We start from the raw sequence: 14,808 nt of genomic DNA on the forward strand, positions 1-14,808 counted from the left end.
AGTCCTAAATGAAGGATGATGAAAGTGTGATTAAAAAAAAAAAAAGTACAGAGGAGGAGGATAATCACATGGGACTGGGGCAGTCAGAAAAGTTGCCCCTAATGATAAAAAGCTGCTTTAAAAGATGGACAGGGGCTAGGCATGGTGGCTTATGCCTGTAATGCCAGCACTTTGGGAGGCCGGGGCAGGTGGATCACACGAGGTCAGGAGTTCAAGACAAGCCTGGCCAACATGGCAAAACCCCGTCTCTACTAAAAATACAAAAATTAGCCAGGTGTGGTGGCAAGCATCTGTAATCCCAGCTACTTGGGAAGCTGAGGCAGGAGAATCCCCTGAACTGGGGAGGCGGAGGTTGCAGTGAGCCGAGATCCAGCCAGCCACTGCCCTCCAGCCTGGGTGACAGAGCGAGACTTTATCTCAAAAAAAAAAAAAAAAAAAGATGGACAGGAAAGAGAGAATGAGGAGATGGGCAGGCATTTCAGGTGAGGGAATGGCATGAGTAAGGGCCTGGAGAACCGGGCCGCTAGAAGAGCTTTTCCAGAATGAGTGAATAATCTAAAAGGCTTTATGCAGTGATTTACAGAAGGAAGCAGCTAGACAAAATTGGCTCAGAGAGGTCTCAGATTGTGGAGAGTCTTAAATGCCAAACTATGGCACTGAAGGTTATATACTTCATCCTATGGATTATGGGGAACCACTGAAGGTTTCTGACTAGGGGGTGGTCGTGAGAGCAAAAGAGAAATTAATCTGACAACATGATGGATGGTTGGCGGAGGGAATGAACGGGGAAAAGAAATAGGGAGGGAAGGAACAAAGACAGAAGGGAGAGAGACAATCAAGAAGATGATTTCAAAATAAAAAAGAGATAGCGGCCAGGCGTCGTGGCTCACGCCTGTAATCCTAGCACTTTGGGAGGCCGAGTTGGGCGGATCACCTGAGGTCAGGAGTTCGAGACCACCCTGACCAACATGGAGAAACCCCGTCTCTACTAAAAATACAAAATTAGCCTGGTGTGGTGGCGCATGCCTGTAATCCCAGCTACTCAGGAGGCTGAGGCAGGAGAATTGCTTGAACCTGGGAGGTGGGGCTTGCAGTGAGCCGAGATTGCAACATTGCACTCCAGCCTGGGCAACAAGAGCGAAACTCCGTCTCTAAATAAATAAATAAATAAATAAATAAATAAGAGAAAGCACATATGCCAGGGAATACTGAAAAGAGTTGGCATCTAAGCAAAGGTGAGACGAGAACATGAGGAAAGTCATTAATCACCAGAATACTAATCCTCGACACATGGAAGGTACGGAATAAATATTTGTTCAATTGAAACAATTAACTCTAAGATTTCAAGCCAGGATGACTGAAATAGTGAATCAACAGGAAATAAGGGAATTGGTTTAAAGAGAAAGGTTCTGAACATGGTGCCTTCAAAAGTAAAGAAAAAATAATAATAAAAGAGAAACGTTCACAATATTAAACAAGGCTGCATTGTTCATCTTTATCACTGTATGTACTTTGTCTGTTTCCCTAGGAGCAATTCCTAAAAGTAGAAATGCTGTATCATGGAATGCATGCGTTTTACATTTTATACATGTTTTATGCCATTGTTAAGTCAGCAAAAGGAAAATAATTGAATACAGTATCAGGTACTAGACAAATAAGCTAAAAAGAACTAAGTGTGAGTTAAAAAAGTCTTCAAAGTCACCTGACCTCAATATGCTCTTGAAGCATTTCTTTACCTGTTCTTTGGGGGAAAAAAAAAAAATCAAACCACCACCACCCTACCACACACATAAAGCCCTACACATATGTCCCAAATGCATCTTTAAAACCCTTACCTAAGATATAAGCAGCCACTAATTTTTGATTCACACTTAAGTGGAGGTAGAGAGGCACCAGCGATTCCACATCCCCCAGTGTAGGCAGCATCAGGGCTGCAATGCACACCACTCCCAGGAAGACAGTTAGTAAACTAGGTCCTGAGGATACAGCTCTGTTTTCTGTAAAAAGACAAAAATCCCTAAGCTTCCTTCTAAAAACTTTAAGACAAAAGTTCCTTCACATACACTGGCCGCCACAGACCAGGATTCTGATTTTGTCTAACTTCTCCGATTGTTTCCCCATCATTTTTATCCGTCTGAGAGTTAACTGCTGGGCTGATGTGGAAGCCCATGTCTTAACTGGTCTGAATAATTGCAGGATGGAATGCCGACGTGGCATTGTGAGGTAGTGAGTTCTTACTGAAAGGTGGTCACCAACTCCCCCGACCATCCCACCCTAGTCAGCAGAAAGTATTCAAGCATGTATCATCAATATATGCACATTTTAAAATTGTATGCACAAGTTCTGTACTGTTATGCTTAATATAAAACATACAAGTAGATTTTTGGAAGAATGTGCTAAAAATAAATATAAATTGAAGTTCTGATACTTTCTTCCAGTACCCCAGTGGCTTGCCTGTGTATATTCAATTTGAGCCTGCCACACTAGACCTCCACTACCTTTTGGGAATATTTTAAGGCGCTCCCCAGATAGGTTTGATCCTAATAACTGTACATCCCGCTATCAATTTTGAAAATGTCAAGGAACCAAAAGTGTTTCCCTCTGCTCTAACCCATTTATAGCAAAGAAGAAAACAGCAGAAACAGTATCTGGCAAATACACTAAGTGAAATAAGCCAGTCACAGAAGGACAAATACTGCATGATTCCACTTACACAGGAAATCTAAAATAGTCAAACTCATAGAAGCAGAGAGCAAAATGGGTGGTTGCCAGGGGCTGGAGGAGGAGGATAATGCAAATTGCTAATCAATGAGCATAGGTCTCAATTATGTAAACTGAGTGAGTCCTAGAAATCTACTCGACAATTGTTCCTACATTTAACCAATATTTTATTGTACACAAACATTCATTAAGAGAGTAGATCTCATGTTAAATGTTCCTAAAATAAAATTCTAAAAGATTTTTTTAAAAGGCTGGGTACGGTGGCTCACGCCTGTAATCCCAGCACTTTGGGAGGCTAAGATGGGTGGACCATGAGGTCAGGGGTTTGAGAACAGCCTGGCCAACATGGTGAAACCCCATCTCTACTAAAAATACAAAAATTAGCCAGGTGTGGTGGCACGCACCTGTAGTCCCAGCTACTCAGGAGGCTGAGGGAGGAGAATTGCTTGAACTCGGGAGGTGGAGGTTGCAGTGAGCCTAGACTGCACCATTGCACTTCAGCCTGGGTGACAGAGCAAGACTCTGTCTCAAAAAAAAAAAAAAAAAAAAAAAAAAGATTAAAAATGTTATCAGACCTGCTATTCTACTGTTCTGGCTCTATGTGTATATAGTATACATACCCATATTTTTAAGAAACCCAATAACAGCATTTTCTGTCATACGGCTTTTCCCACTACCTTTCCTTTCATTAAAAGGAATAGCCAACAGCAACACAATCTTTGTGTTTCATTAATGAAATAATGCTGTTCATTTGTTCATTCTATTATTAAATGGAACTTTTCTAAATTATTAATACCTTAGCTGTTGTGTGGAATTTAACTGAACTTCATCAGAGCCAGAGAGGTGAAAACAAATTCAAATTTTATAGTAATTATTGCTTGGAATGAAACAATAGCAGAAATACCTAAAAGAAAAACCCCAAGTCTTGTTTCAGTTAACAGAGTACCTTTATAGTTATCTCTGTTGCAAGGATGAATTCTCAAAGAAAACAGTTATTTATGACAAGTACGCCATTCACTGCAAACCCACAATAAAGATAATTTCAAATAATTTTTAGTATTTAGAGAACATTTAGTATTTAGAGAAATTTGGAATTATTAGTATTCAAAAAACATTTGCATAAATGGTTGAAATTTTTCAAAATGGAAAAAGCTTTTTTCCCCCCAGTACTACAGGATCGTTGTAAAATATGTTATAAAGATATAGAAAACGTAAATGTTCCTCCATAATTCCACCCTCCTAGAGCTAACACTGTTAACAGCTTGGTATATCCTTTTAGATTTTACAAATGCCCATATAAACATGTAGAAGAATCTTTTACATAAATAAGGCCATATTATACATACTGTTATATAACTGTTTTTTTTTCCTTACTTAGAAATATATTTGAAGCTCTTTCTATGACAATGTATAAGCATTCATCATTCTATCAGATCCTTGTAAATGTCTGCCTGGCAGACTATCTTATGAGTATTTATAATTTAATCAATTCCCATTTGATGGAATTTTCGGTTATTTTCAATTTTTTAATATTATAAACAATAATTAAGACCATAATTTTCTTAAGCCAGAGGGCACTGACTCAAACATTATAGCACAGACATAGCAGTTCATTAATAATGTAATTAAGACAAACCCACTAAGATTCAGATGTATCTTTTAAAATGGCTTTTTAATAACCTGAGCTCTAGCATTTTATGAAAGTATACTTTGTAGGTTTCCCTTAACAGTTAAATTTCTGTTGAATGAAAAAAACTCACAAAATATACTCACAAAATGTACTTATGCACATAGGCAAGGTCTGGAAAGTAACATGGAACACTTACATAAGCAGATTTGTTAAGTGTGTGAGATTACAGGTACATTTTCTTATGTTATTGCTATATGTGTTTTATACAATAAACTTAAATTTTTTTCTCGTTTTTACTGACTTTCAATATATTTCAAAATCCAAATTTTTCATAAGGTAGCCATCAACAATTTTCCTGCTAAAAGTGAGTCTCACAACACTGTTGTACCTCTAATACTTTAATAATATGCATTTGTTGAAATATTCTCTAAGCTAAGGACTTGTAAAAGTAATGACATTTCAAAGCCTCCCCAAAACAATCTCAATTAATTTTCAACATTTTAGTTCAGAAAAACTTAAAAACTACACATAAATTCCTGTAAATTTAATAGACAGGAGACTAAATCAGTCATCATGATACTCTATTAAAGAAGAAAACTTTACTCAACTTACTTCCAGGTAATTAGGCACATTGGGGTAACTACCCATAAACGGGACATGTTGGCCAGGACTGTGAATGGGGCTCTGCTGTGGTATCACCTTTCCTCTGAACAGCTGTCATAGCCATGAAAACCTTGTAAGCCGAAACAAAACAAAACCATTCCCACAGACCCTTACCAGACCTGAAGTCCAGCCTTCCTAGCTCAGCCCATTTACAAGTTCATTATGTAACTTCTCTGTGCCAGGCCCTGTGCTAGGTGCTGAGGATATAATATTACTAGGAAAAGTGCCTGCCTTCATTGAGCTTCCTTACAGGAATGGATTAGATCTTTTTTTCCCCCAAAACAGAGATAACCATGTGTTATGCTAGCATCATCTATCCTCATTCATCTGCCTACTCCAATTTTACAATTAGAAAAATTCTCTAACATACTTTAGATACCAAGGTTTGTTAGAAAACTAAAATGAGGCCGGGTGCGGGAGCTCAGGCCTGTAATCCCAGTACTTTAGGAGGCTAAGGCAGGAGGATTGCTTGAGGCTAGGTAAGACGAGCCTGGGCAACATAGCGAGACCCTGGGTGTGGTGACAAGCACCTGTAGTCCCAGCTACTCGGGAGGCTGAGGCAGGAGGATTACTTGAATCCAGGAGTTGGAGGCTGCAGAGAACTATGATGGCACCACTGCACTCTAGCCTGGGCGATAGAGAGAAACCCTTTCTCAAAAAATAAAAAATAAAACAAAATAAGACAATACATACTTTAATTATTTAGCCTTTTAGCATGATCTTCACCTGAATTTTAATAAATTTAAAAGTAAAAGGAATAAAGTTCTTCTTACATATATTTACATACACATATACCCCTAAATCTTACTCCTTATTATTCTTGGTTATTAAACCAATCTGTTAAATACAAAACTGAACTTCAAAGACCATTTTAAATTACAAGTGTAACTTCAAAAAACAAATACAAATTAAATGGCCTTCCTTGTACTAGAGGAAGCATTTTAAAAAGGGAATCTTGCATTTCATAACCACGTTAACTTTACAATATTGATCTGACAAAGTGACACTGGACAAAGGTTCTCTTTCAGCTTCAAAAGATGAAAAGCTGGTCCTGTCAGTTGATAATAGTTGCTGAGAATAAAACAATCCACTATAGGTTGGTGCAAAAGTAATTGCGGATTTTGCAATTAAAAGTAATGGCAAAAATCGCAATTGCTTTTGCACCAACCTAATAGCTACTACCTAGTCACTAGTCCTGGTATTACCAGAAAATCTAGATGGTCCCTAATGGACTAGGAAGAAACTCTTGGCTACAGTAAATCAAAGAGGCACTACTCCCTGTTATTGAAATAAACATCCTAAAATGAACAAACTGATAAGAATGAATGTAACAGCAAGTAGATTTTTTTAATCCTTCATAAAATGTTGCAATTTCAAGGACAGCTGCTATCATATTCATGTACCAGTATCACCATCAAAAAGTTTCCAGTTTCCCTGGTTTTCTACGGAAAATTTTATCTTCCTCCTATTACAACAGGTTTAGGAGGAGATAATGAGAAGTTAAGAAGACGGGATAATGACGTCCAAAGAGTTGAATATGAGGGTAGTGTCAATGTTGAAAGAATATATCATAACACTTCTGAATATCTAAGCTGGAAGGAAATGAGGGCTGGAGAGGGATTCAATTAATAGCCCACAGGGGATATTATAATCTACTTAGTTTAATTAACTTCAACTTTAATGAGATTTTTTTTTTCCAAAATAATATGAACAGTGCACTAAGCTTGGCCTATTGCCAAACACAATCTCTCTCTTCCTTGGAACTAATTAAATGAGAAAGGATATAGGAAAGTCATGGAAACAAAAGTATAGAACTGCCAAATTGTACTAGCTTCATAAAGTATGGTGCCTGCAGTCTTAGATATATTTATGTTTATGTTTAAATACAGATACATTTAAAAGGCTACAGCAACATCTACCCTCTCCTTACAGCCTGGTCCAGTGAGGGGTATTCCCTGCTCTCGAAGTCCACCTCCGGGCTTCTTATTCTACTTCAGGTGCCTGATTCTCTAGGTTCAGTTTTGAAGTAGTTGACCATGTTTGAAGCGGTAGGTGATTTTTCTAGTAATTATTCTTAGCTGCCTGATTATTTTAAAGTTAATAATGTGTAAGACCTCAAAAGGGCTTTAAAAACAACCCAAAACTACCTGGTTGAAACGACTGCTCAAAAAATAAACTTTCAGTTAAATGTTCCTTTATTCTTTTTTCCTCTTCTTCCTTTTGTTGTTCTTTTGCTGATGGGAGAAGAGTAGCAACAACCTCTTTTCTTCCCAAAGCCTTCCTTTGGCTTTGCTCAGAAACTTGGAGACGGAATTTGTCTATTACACCATAGTGACACGATCGAACATCTCGATGACGAATCACACTGAAAACAGCAAACATAACAAATGCTGTTTAGATTTCTGGGGGCCGGCCAAACAGAATGCAGTGAGATATTTTAATACACTTAAACAATATTAACTGACTACAACCAAATACTCAAAACCAGAAATTTGCTAAGATGTTAAAAAATCACAGTATAACCCAAAAGAAATGAGTAATTCGGAAACACTGGATGAAAGCACATAATCTAAAACATAGAATAAAAGTCTTAAGCAAAAAAATAACAGGTAAAGAAAATTCCTTTTTGGTCAGGCACAGTGGCTCACACCTGTAATCCCAGCACTTTGGGAGGTTGAGGCCTGGAGTTTGAGACCAGCCTATGCAACAGAGACCCTGTCTCTACAAAAAAAATTTAAAAATTAACTGGCTTGGTGGCGTGCGTGTAGTCCTAGCTACTTGGGAGGCTGAGGTAGGAAGATCCCTTAAGCCCAAGAGGTTGAGGCTGCACTAAGCTATGATCGCTGCCATAGCAAGAGAGCAAGACTCTGTCTTATTTTTAAAAAAAAAAAAAAAAAAAAAGGAAAGAAAAAGAAAATTCTCTTTAGCAATCACATTTTTTTTTTTCTGGATAACTCAGCGCAGCAACATTTACTAAATAGGAATACATGCAACTGTTTATTCCCCACAAACATCTCATAAATTTCTATTGCTACTTACTTATTGTTTAGGCAACAAACCTCACCCTACACTTAAAATTGAATTCCATGTATGCAGGTAGAAACAAGCAATCAAATAAGTAAGTAATCCACTATTACCAGTGCAACAGAAGGCCAATAATACACCTCTACTTCTCTAAAGAGAAAAGAGTATACAGCACTGTAATTTTATTTTACTTTTTGAGACGGAGTTTCACTTTTGTTGCCCAGGCTGGAACGCAATGGTGTGGTCTCGGCTCACTGCAACCTCTGCCTTCTGGGTTCAAGCAATTCTCCTGCCTCAGCCTCCCAAGTAGCTGGGATTACAGGCACCTGTCACCATGCCCAGCTATTTTTTTTTTTTTTTGTATTTTTAGTAGAGATGGGGTTTCACCATGTTGGCCAGGCTGGTCTTGAACTCCTGACTTCAGGTGATCCTCCCACCTCAGCCTCCCAAAGTGCTGGGATTACAGGCGTGAGCCATTGCACCCAGCCAAGCACTGTAATTCTTATGAGTTTTCTGCAATTCCATTTATTTTATTTTGTTCTTACTAGGGAACACAAAACAATTAGGTCAAAGTAACACATTTATTTGGCAAGAGACTACATTTCTTTGTAATAGCTCTTGCTCATTGTGTACTGAATGAAAATTTTTAAAAATGTGTAAAAACGTTCTCAAAAATACATCATTTTATGGCTTTGAGCTTGTGAAAAAGTATTCAAAAGAAAAGAATTCTGCTTCTCATTCTCACAGAAGATTTAAACAAATACAGTGTACTTGGTAGCTTAAATTAAGGGCTGGTCAATGGATCCATCTGGTCACCACTAGTTCCAAAATAAAAATTAAATATGAACAGCTTGAACAATCATTTAACTGATACTCTAAGATGAAATTATCTGGAAGAGCTCAAATAATATATTACAGATGAGTGGTTACACAACTGCTTCCTGTTTATATAGATTAACTTCCAGGCTTTTAGTTGAATCACTTCAGATGAACTTATATTACCATTGTTCTTAGACTGTAGTATTACAGTTTTCCAAATGTCACCATAATAGCAGTATGTTCCAAAGAAAGCTAAATCCCCTATTATAGCTGGAGAAATTTAAAGGAATAAGTCAGAACTTTACCTTTATAAGCATCCCTGGTATGACTAAAACCACAACAATGAGAAAATGTTCATGGAGATACTAACATATACATGAGCTCCAACGTAATGAAATATTATTAAGTATTTGACCGAATCTCTTAGAAACAACTTCGATAGACAAACTTTCGGCAAAAATTCAAAATATAATAAATGCCTATGTGAGAACAGCTTCAAGAAAATATCTTTTTTTTTTCAAGTTAAAAACATAAATATTAACACACTTAAAACGTGTTACCAGGAATTGATCTTGACTTACATATCCACACAACACTGAGGCTTTACTGCACCTGCAGCATCAACGACAACATACTTATTTGGAGTAGTACACAAAACTGAAAGAAAAAGTCACAATGGCCATTAGTGTTTTTTTTTTTTTTATTAGTTTCTACAAGTAAAAAATTAGTAGGGACCAGTTAAAAACCCAGAAAATAGAGCTAGGAGACTCACCTTTGAACTTTAAGGCAAACTCATAGGGATTGTACAGTGTCAACACTTGCTTATGTGTTGACTGATCATCTGCATAAAATATGAGCTCCGTGGGGAACACGAAAACAGGAAGATTTCCTTCCACTAACTCTGGTTGTCTTTTTTGTTGATGCATTGGCACTGAATCCCCCTTGCTGCAGTTTCTGTTTTTACAGTCTCAAATCTATTTTGGACTTTTCTTAGATTCAGTTAAAAACTCCAAAGCATTTTGGCAATCTAGAAATAGAAGGAGAAAGCGAGAAGAAAAGTGAATGATCCCAATTTTCATTAATCTATAGCCCCTACACAAAAAGTATATTTAGCATGCATTAAAATAGGCCCCTAAATCGGCCAGGTGCAGTAGCTCATGCCTGTAATCCCAGTACTTTGGGAGGTCGAGGCAGGCATATCACTTGAGGTCAGGAGTTCCAGACCAGCCTGGCTAATGTGGTGAAATGCTGTCTCTACTAAAAATACAAAATACAAAAATACAAAATTAAAAATACAAAAATTAGCTGGGTGTGGTGACATGCCTGTAGTCTCAGCTACTCAGGAGGCTGAGGCAGGAGAATTGCTTGAACCTGGGAGGTAAAGGTTGCAGTGACCCGAGATCACACTGCTGCACTCCAGCCTGGGCTACAGAGGGAGACTCCGACTCAAAAAAATGTCCCCAAATCACTTAAACATGCCTTTTGACTTTTTCCCTTGACTTACTTATATAGCTTTTACCAAATTATGCAAAGAAGTTTATACATGCTCCTTTCACATTGAGGATTTCAACCTATGATTAATAATCTAAATACTCAAAGGAATAAAGAAGTCTTTCTCAAATTAATGACCCCCTTTCAAAGAGGTGAGATCAAAGGGATATCGCTCTTTTTAAACCTCAGATTTTTTAAAAAGTAGAATTAAGTATCGTCACAACTGATTTTGCATGAGTCCAGCAGAATTCTTAAAGACTAAAAAATAAACACAAAGTAAGTTTCCATGATTTCTGGAGAAAACCATGAGAATCACTTTTACACTCATGTCAACAATACTTTATTTAGTGCCTTCTTGGCAGCATGGGTGGGAGAGTTCTTTTAATCTTTTTTCTACTGAAACCAGAAACAAGCTAAAATGTCTTGAAAGGAGGCCGAATGACCACACATGCTAAGCAGTCCTTGGAATTTTTTTATGAAAATGTGAAGTCAGTAAGTAGGGCTTTGGCATGTGAGTGGCACTGTGCCTCTCCCTCCTACATCAAGTACACATGCTTTGTGAGAGCTATTCTCCAACTTCAGAGGCTTTTTTGGATTCCCTCTGGGTTCCTGAATATGTTCCAGATAGCTATAACTGACAGAAGTCTGAATGCCTGATAAGCGTGATGTTTCTGTAGTTATTTCCTAATCTCATTTTAATCAATATTCTTATTTACCAAGCACACCAAGTGTGCCCTTTTTTTTTTTTAAGAGACAGGGTCTCCCTATGTTGCCCTGGTTGGATTTGAACTCCTGGCCTCAAGCAATCCTCCTGCCTCAGCCTCCAGAGTAGCTGGGACTACAGGCGTGCCCCCACAATTGAAACATAGCTTTTAAAAATAAAATGCATGCTGGTGCGCTGCACCCACTAACTTGTCATCTAGCATTAGGTATATCTCCCAATGCTATCTCATGTATACATATGTAACTAACCTGCACATTGTGCACATGTACCCTAAAACTTAAAGTATAATAATAATAAAAAATAAAATAAAATAAAAATAAAATGCAAAAGCTAAAATGTACAATCAGAGAAAATATCTGATTTTTACCCCGTAGATCACACCTTTAAAATAGACTATAAGCCATTTAACAGTTTCAAGTTCAGGTTCTCATACATTCGAAGAGAAATAAAACGAATGAATGATTTGGTTTTACCAGCTATTGAGGCTTGTATGCTCTGATTCTGATAGAGGCCTTTCCAACTTCTATCAAATAGGAGCTATATAGTCATATATGCAAATGTTTATTCTTTTCTTTCAGCTGGACATCTATTATATGCCAAGAACTATGTCAGAAGCTGAGCAGAGATACAAAGATGAATAATGCACAGGCTCTACTCTCAAGAAGTTCAAGTCTAATTGACAAGCAAAAATATTGAAGCTACTTCTATTATAATAGATGCTTATAAGGATACCATGGTATACATGGTGCTAGAGAATCAGAAGACTACATAAATAATTCTACCTGTAAGAAAGGCCAGGAGTTGGCCGGGCGCAGTGGCTCACACCTGTAATCCCAGCACTTTGGGAGGCTGAGGCGGGCGGATCACTTGAGGTCAGGAAGTTGAGACTAGCCTGGCCAACATGGTGAAGCCCCGTCTCTACTAAAAATACAAAAATTAGCCAGGCATGGTGGCGGGTGCCTGTAATCCCAGCTACTTGGGAGGCTGAGGCAGGAGAACCACTTGAACCCGGGAGGCAGAGGTTGCAGTGAGCCAAGATCACACCACTGCACTCCAGCCTAGGTGACAGAGCAAGACTCTATCTCAAAAAGAAGAAAGGCCAGGAGTTGATATGTGAGGTGGTCTTTGAAGAAAAGAAGGGTACACACTTAAGTGTTGAGGGGAGAGCATTCAGACCAAGGGAACAACAAAGGCACAGAAACATGAAGGTAAAAAGGAAGGCACTTAATGCATAGGCTGCTTCAGATAATCATTCCACTTTATTTCCATACTTTATAGCATGAATGTAATTAACAAGTGTCAGATGTGGTTTTTTTTTTTGACTGAGCTGAAAGTGCCTATCAACATTTTCTTAGTAAAGATATCTAACATTTGTATAATCATAACACATTATAAACTTTTTATTAATTATATAGACTGAACGAATTAATAAACTGTATGTAAAGCTCTTGAATAACACTAAAGGCCAGGCAATGTTCTAAGTGTTTGTTATTATTATTATTTAATTATGAAGAGACCAGACTGAGACAAAAACAAGGTTGAAGCCTGGCGCCATGGTGGCTCACGCCTGTAATCCCAGCACTTTGGGAGGCCGAGGCGGACGGATCACCTGATGTCGGGAGTTTGAGACCAGCCTGACCAACATGGAGAAACCCCATCTCTACTAAAAATACAAAATTAGCCACGCGTGGTGGCGGGCACCTGTAGTCCCAGCTACGCGGGAGGCTAAGGCAGGAGAATTGCTTGAACCTGGGAGGCGGAGGTTGCAGTGAGCCGAGATCGCTGGGCAACAAGAGTGAAATTCCGTCTCATAAATAAATAAATAAATAAAACAAAAAACCAAAGTTGACAGGCCTCCTGCCTCCTAGTCCAGTATTCTTTCCACTATACTGTCTGTCCACTTCAAATAAATACAACTAAGGCTAGATGCGGTGGCTCATGCCTGTAATCCAAGCACTTTGGGAATCCAAGGTGGGAGGATTTATTGAGCCCAGGAGTTCAAAATCATCCTGGGCAATATGGCAAAATCCTGTCTCTACAAAGAATACAAAAATTAGCTGGGGGCGGTGGTACATGCCTGTAGTCCCAGCTACTCAGGGGGCTGAGGTGGGAGGATCATCTGAGTCCAGGGACATTGAGGCTACACTGAGCCATGACCACGCCACTGCACTCCAGCCTGGGTAACAAACTGAGATTTTGTCTCGAAAAAAGAAAATAAAATAAAACAGAACTAAGATTATCAAGTTCCTGGGTTTATACAACAACAACAACAACAACAACTAAGATTATTCTAAAAGGCTTCCGATTAAATAATTCTAATTTTGCATTTTTATTTCTTCTACTCAAAAGCATACACATTTCTATTGGGATAATGTGCTCTCAGAAGTTTGATGTGTTCTCTTTTTTTTTTTCAATAAAAAATGGTAAGCTGTATAATTACTATCTTAGGAAGCATTAGGAAGAGAACATCCAAATTTGGTATCACAAAATTATATGCACCATCTCATTCTAAAACTCTGTCGAGATGAGGATTAATTTAGGATAAAAGGTGGTATCTCTGATTTGTGGAGGACAGATTAATCAATAAATGTTGGCTAAATCAGGTATCTATCTAGAAAAAAAATAATTTATCTTTCACTCCTTAATCAGGGAAAATTCTAAACAGATAAAAGCTTTTTTAAAAAAGTAAAATTAAAAAATAATAATAAAGCCATAAATACTCTAGAAGAAACAATGAGAAAAACAAATAAACAAAAAAACCTCAGGCTTTCTAACAATGATGTAAAAACAGAAACCAAAGTGTTTTTTTTCACTTAGAAATTGTCCCTGGCTGGGCGTAGTGGCTCACGCCTTTAATCCTAGTGCTTTGGGAGGCTGAGGTGGGCGGATCACCTGAGGTCAGGAGTTCGAGACCAGCCTGACCAACATAGTGAAACTCCGTCTCTATTAAACATACTAAAATTAGCCAGGCGTGGTGGCGTGTGCCTGTAGTCCCAGCTACTTGGGAGGCTGAGGCAGGAGAATCACTGAAACCCAGCAGGTGGAGCTTGCAGTGAGCCAAGATCGCACCACTGCACTCCACCCTGGGTGACAGAGTGAGACCCCATCTCAAAAAAAAAAAAAAAAAAAAAAAAAGAAAGAAAAAGAAACTGTTCCTGAAGGCTGGGCTCGGTGGCTCACGCCTGTAATCCCAACACTTTGGGAGGCCAAGGCAGGCAGATCACGAGGTCAGGAGTTTGAGACCAGCCTGGCTAACATGGTGAAACCCCGTCTCTACTAAAAATACAAACATTAGCCAGGCATAGTGGCGTGCACCTGTAATCCCAGCTACTCGGGAGGCTGAAACAGAGAACTGCTTGAACCTAGGAGATGGAAGTCACAGTGAGCCGAGATTGTGCCACTGCACTCCAGCCTGGGCAACAGAACAATAATCTGTCTTGGGAAAAAAACAAACAAACAAATGAAAAACTGTTCCTGAAGACAGAAACAAACAAAAAATTATAAATTCATCTGTATAACTTTTTAAACTCTGCATGGCAAAAAAACTTTATAAGCAAAGCCAAAAGAACATTTGCAATTCATATCACAGGCAATAGCTTCCCTACTATATGGACGGCCTACAAATTACTGAGAAAAAGACAACTCAATATAAAAGTATATTAAATTATTGTTTGCCAATTAAAACTAAAACAAAAAATTAGTAAACTATAATACTTCATAGAAAAGGGACATAGAA

The 14,808-nt window shown here is 38.3% G+C and overlaps 1 protein-coding gene across 4 annotated transcripts in view; it reads right to left on the reverse strand.

Annotated features, from left to right (window-relative positions):
- Nucleotides 1-14,808, reverse strand: part of MOSPD1 (motile sperm domain containing 1) — a 28,003-nt gene that overhangs the window by 2,043 nt on the left and 11,152 nt on the right. For 2 of the 4 annotated variants that reach the window (XM_054472708.2, XM_063660321.1), the window contains 4 exons: nt 9,630-9,884; nt 9,439-9,514; nt 7,162-7,379; nt 1,836-1,997 (listed from right to left, as the gene is read on the reverse strand). In XM_054472708.2, coding sequence (XP_054328683.1) covers nt 1,836-1,997; nt 7,162-7,379; nt 9,439-9,514; nt 9,630-9,783 — 610 coding nt within the window. In that variant the 5' untranslated portion in view covers nt 9,784-9,884. The remainder of the gene's footprint in view (nt 1-1,835; nt 1,998-7,161; nt 7,380-9,438; nt 9,515-9,629; nt 9,885-14,808) is intronic. The other 2 variants (XM_054472709.2, XM_063660322.1) reach the window with 1 other exon arrangement.

Source organism: Pongo pygmaeus, chromosome X (assembly GCF_028885625.2).
Source record: "Pongo pygmaeus isolate AG05252 chromosome X, NHGRI_mPonPyg2-v2.0_pri, whole genome shotgun sequence".
NCBI lineage: Eukaryota > Metazoa > Chordata > Mammalia > Primates > Hominidae > Pongo > Pongo pygmaeus.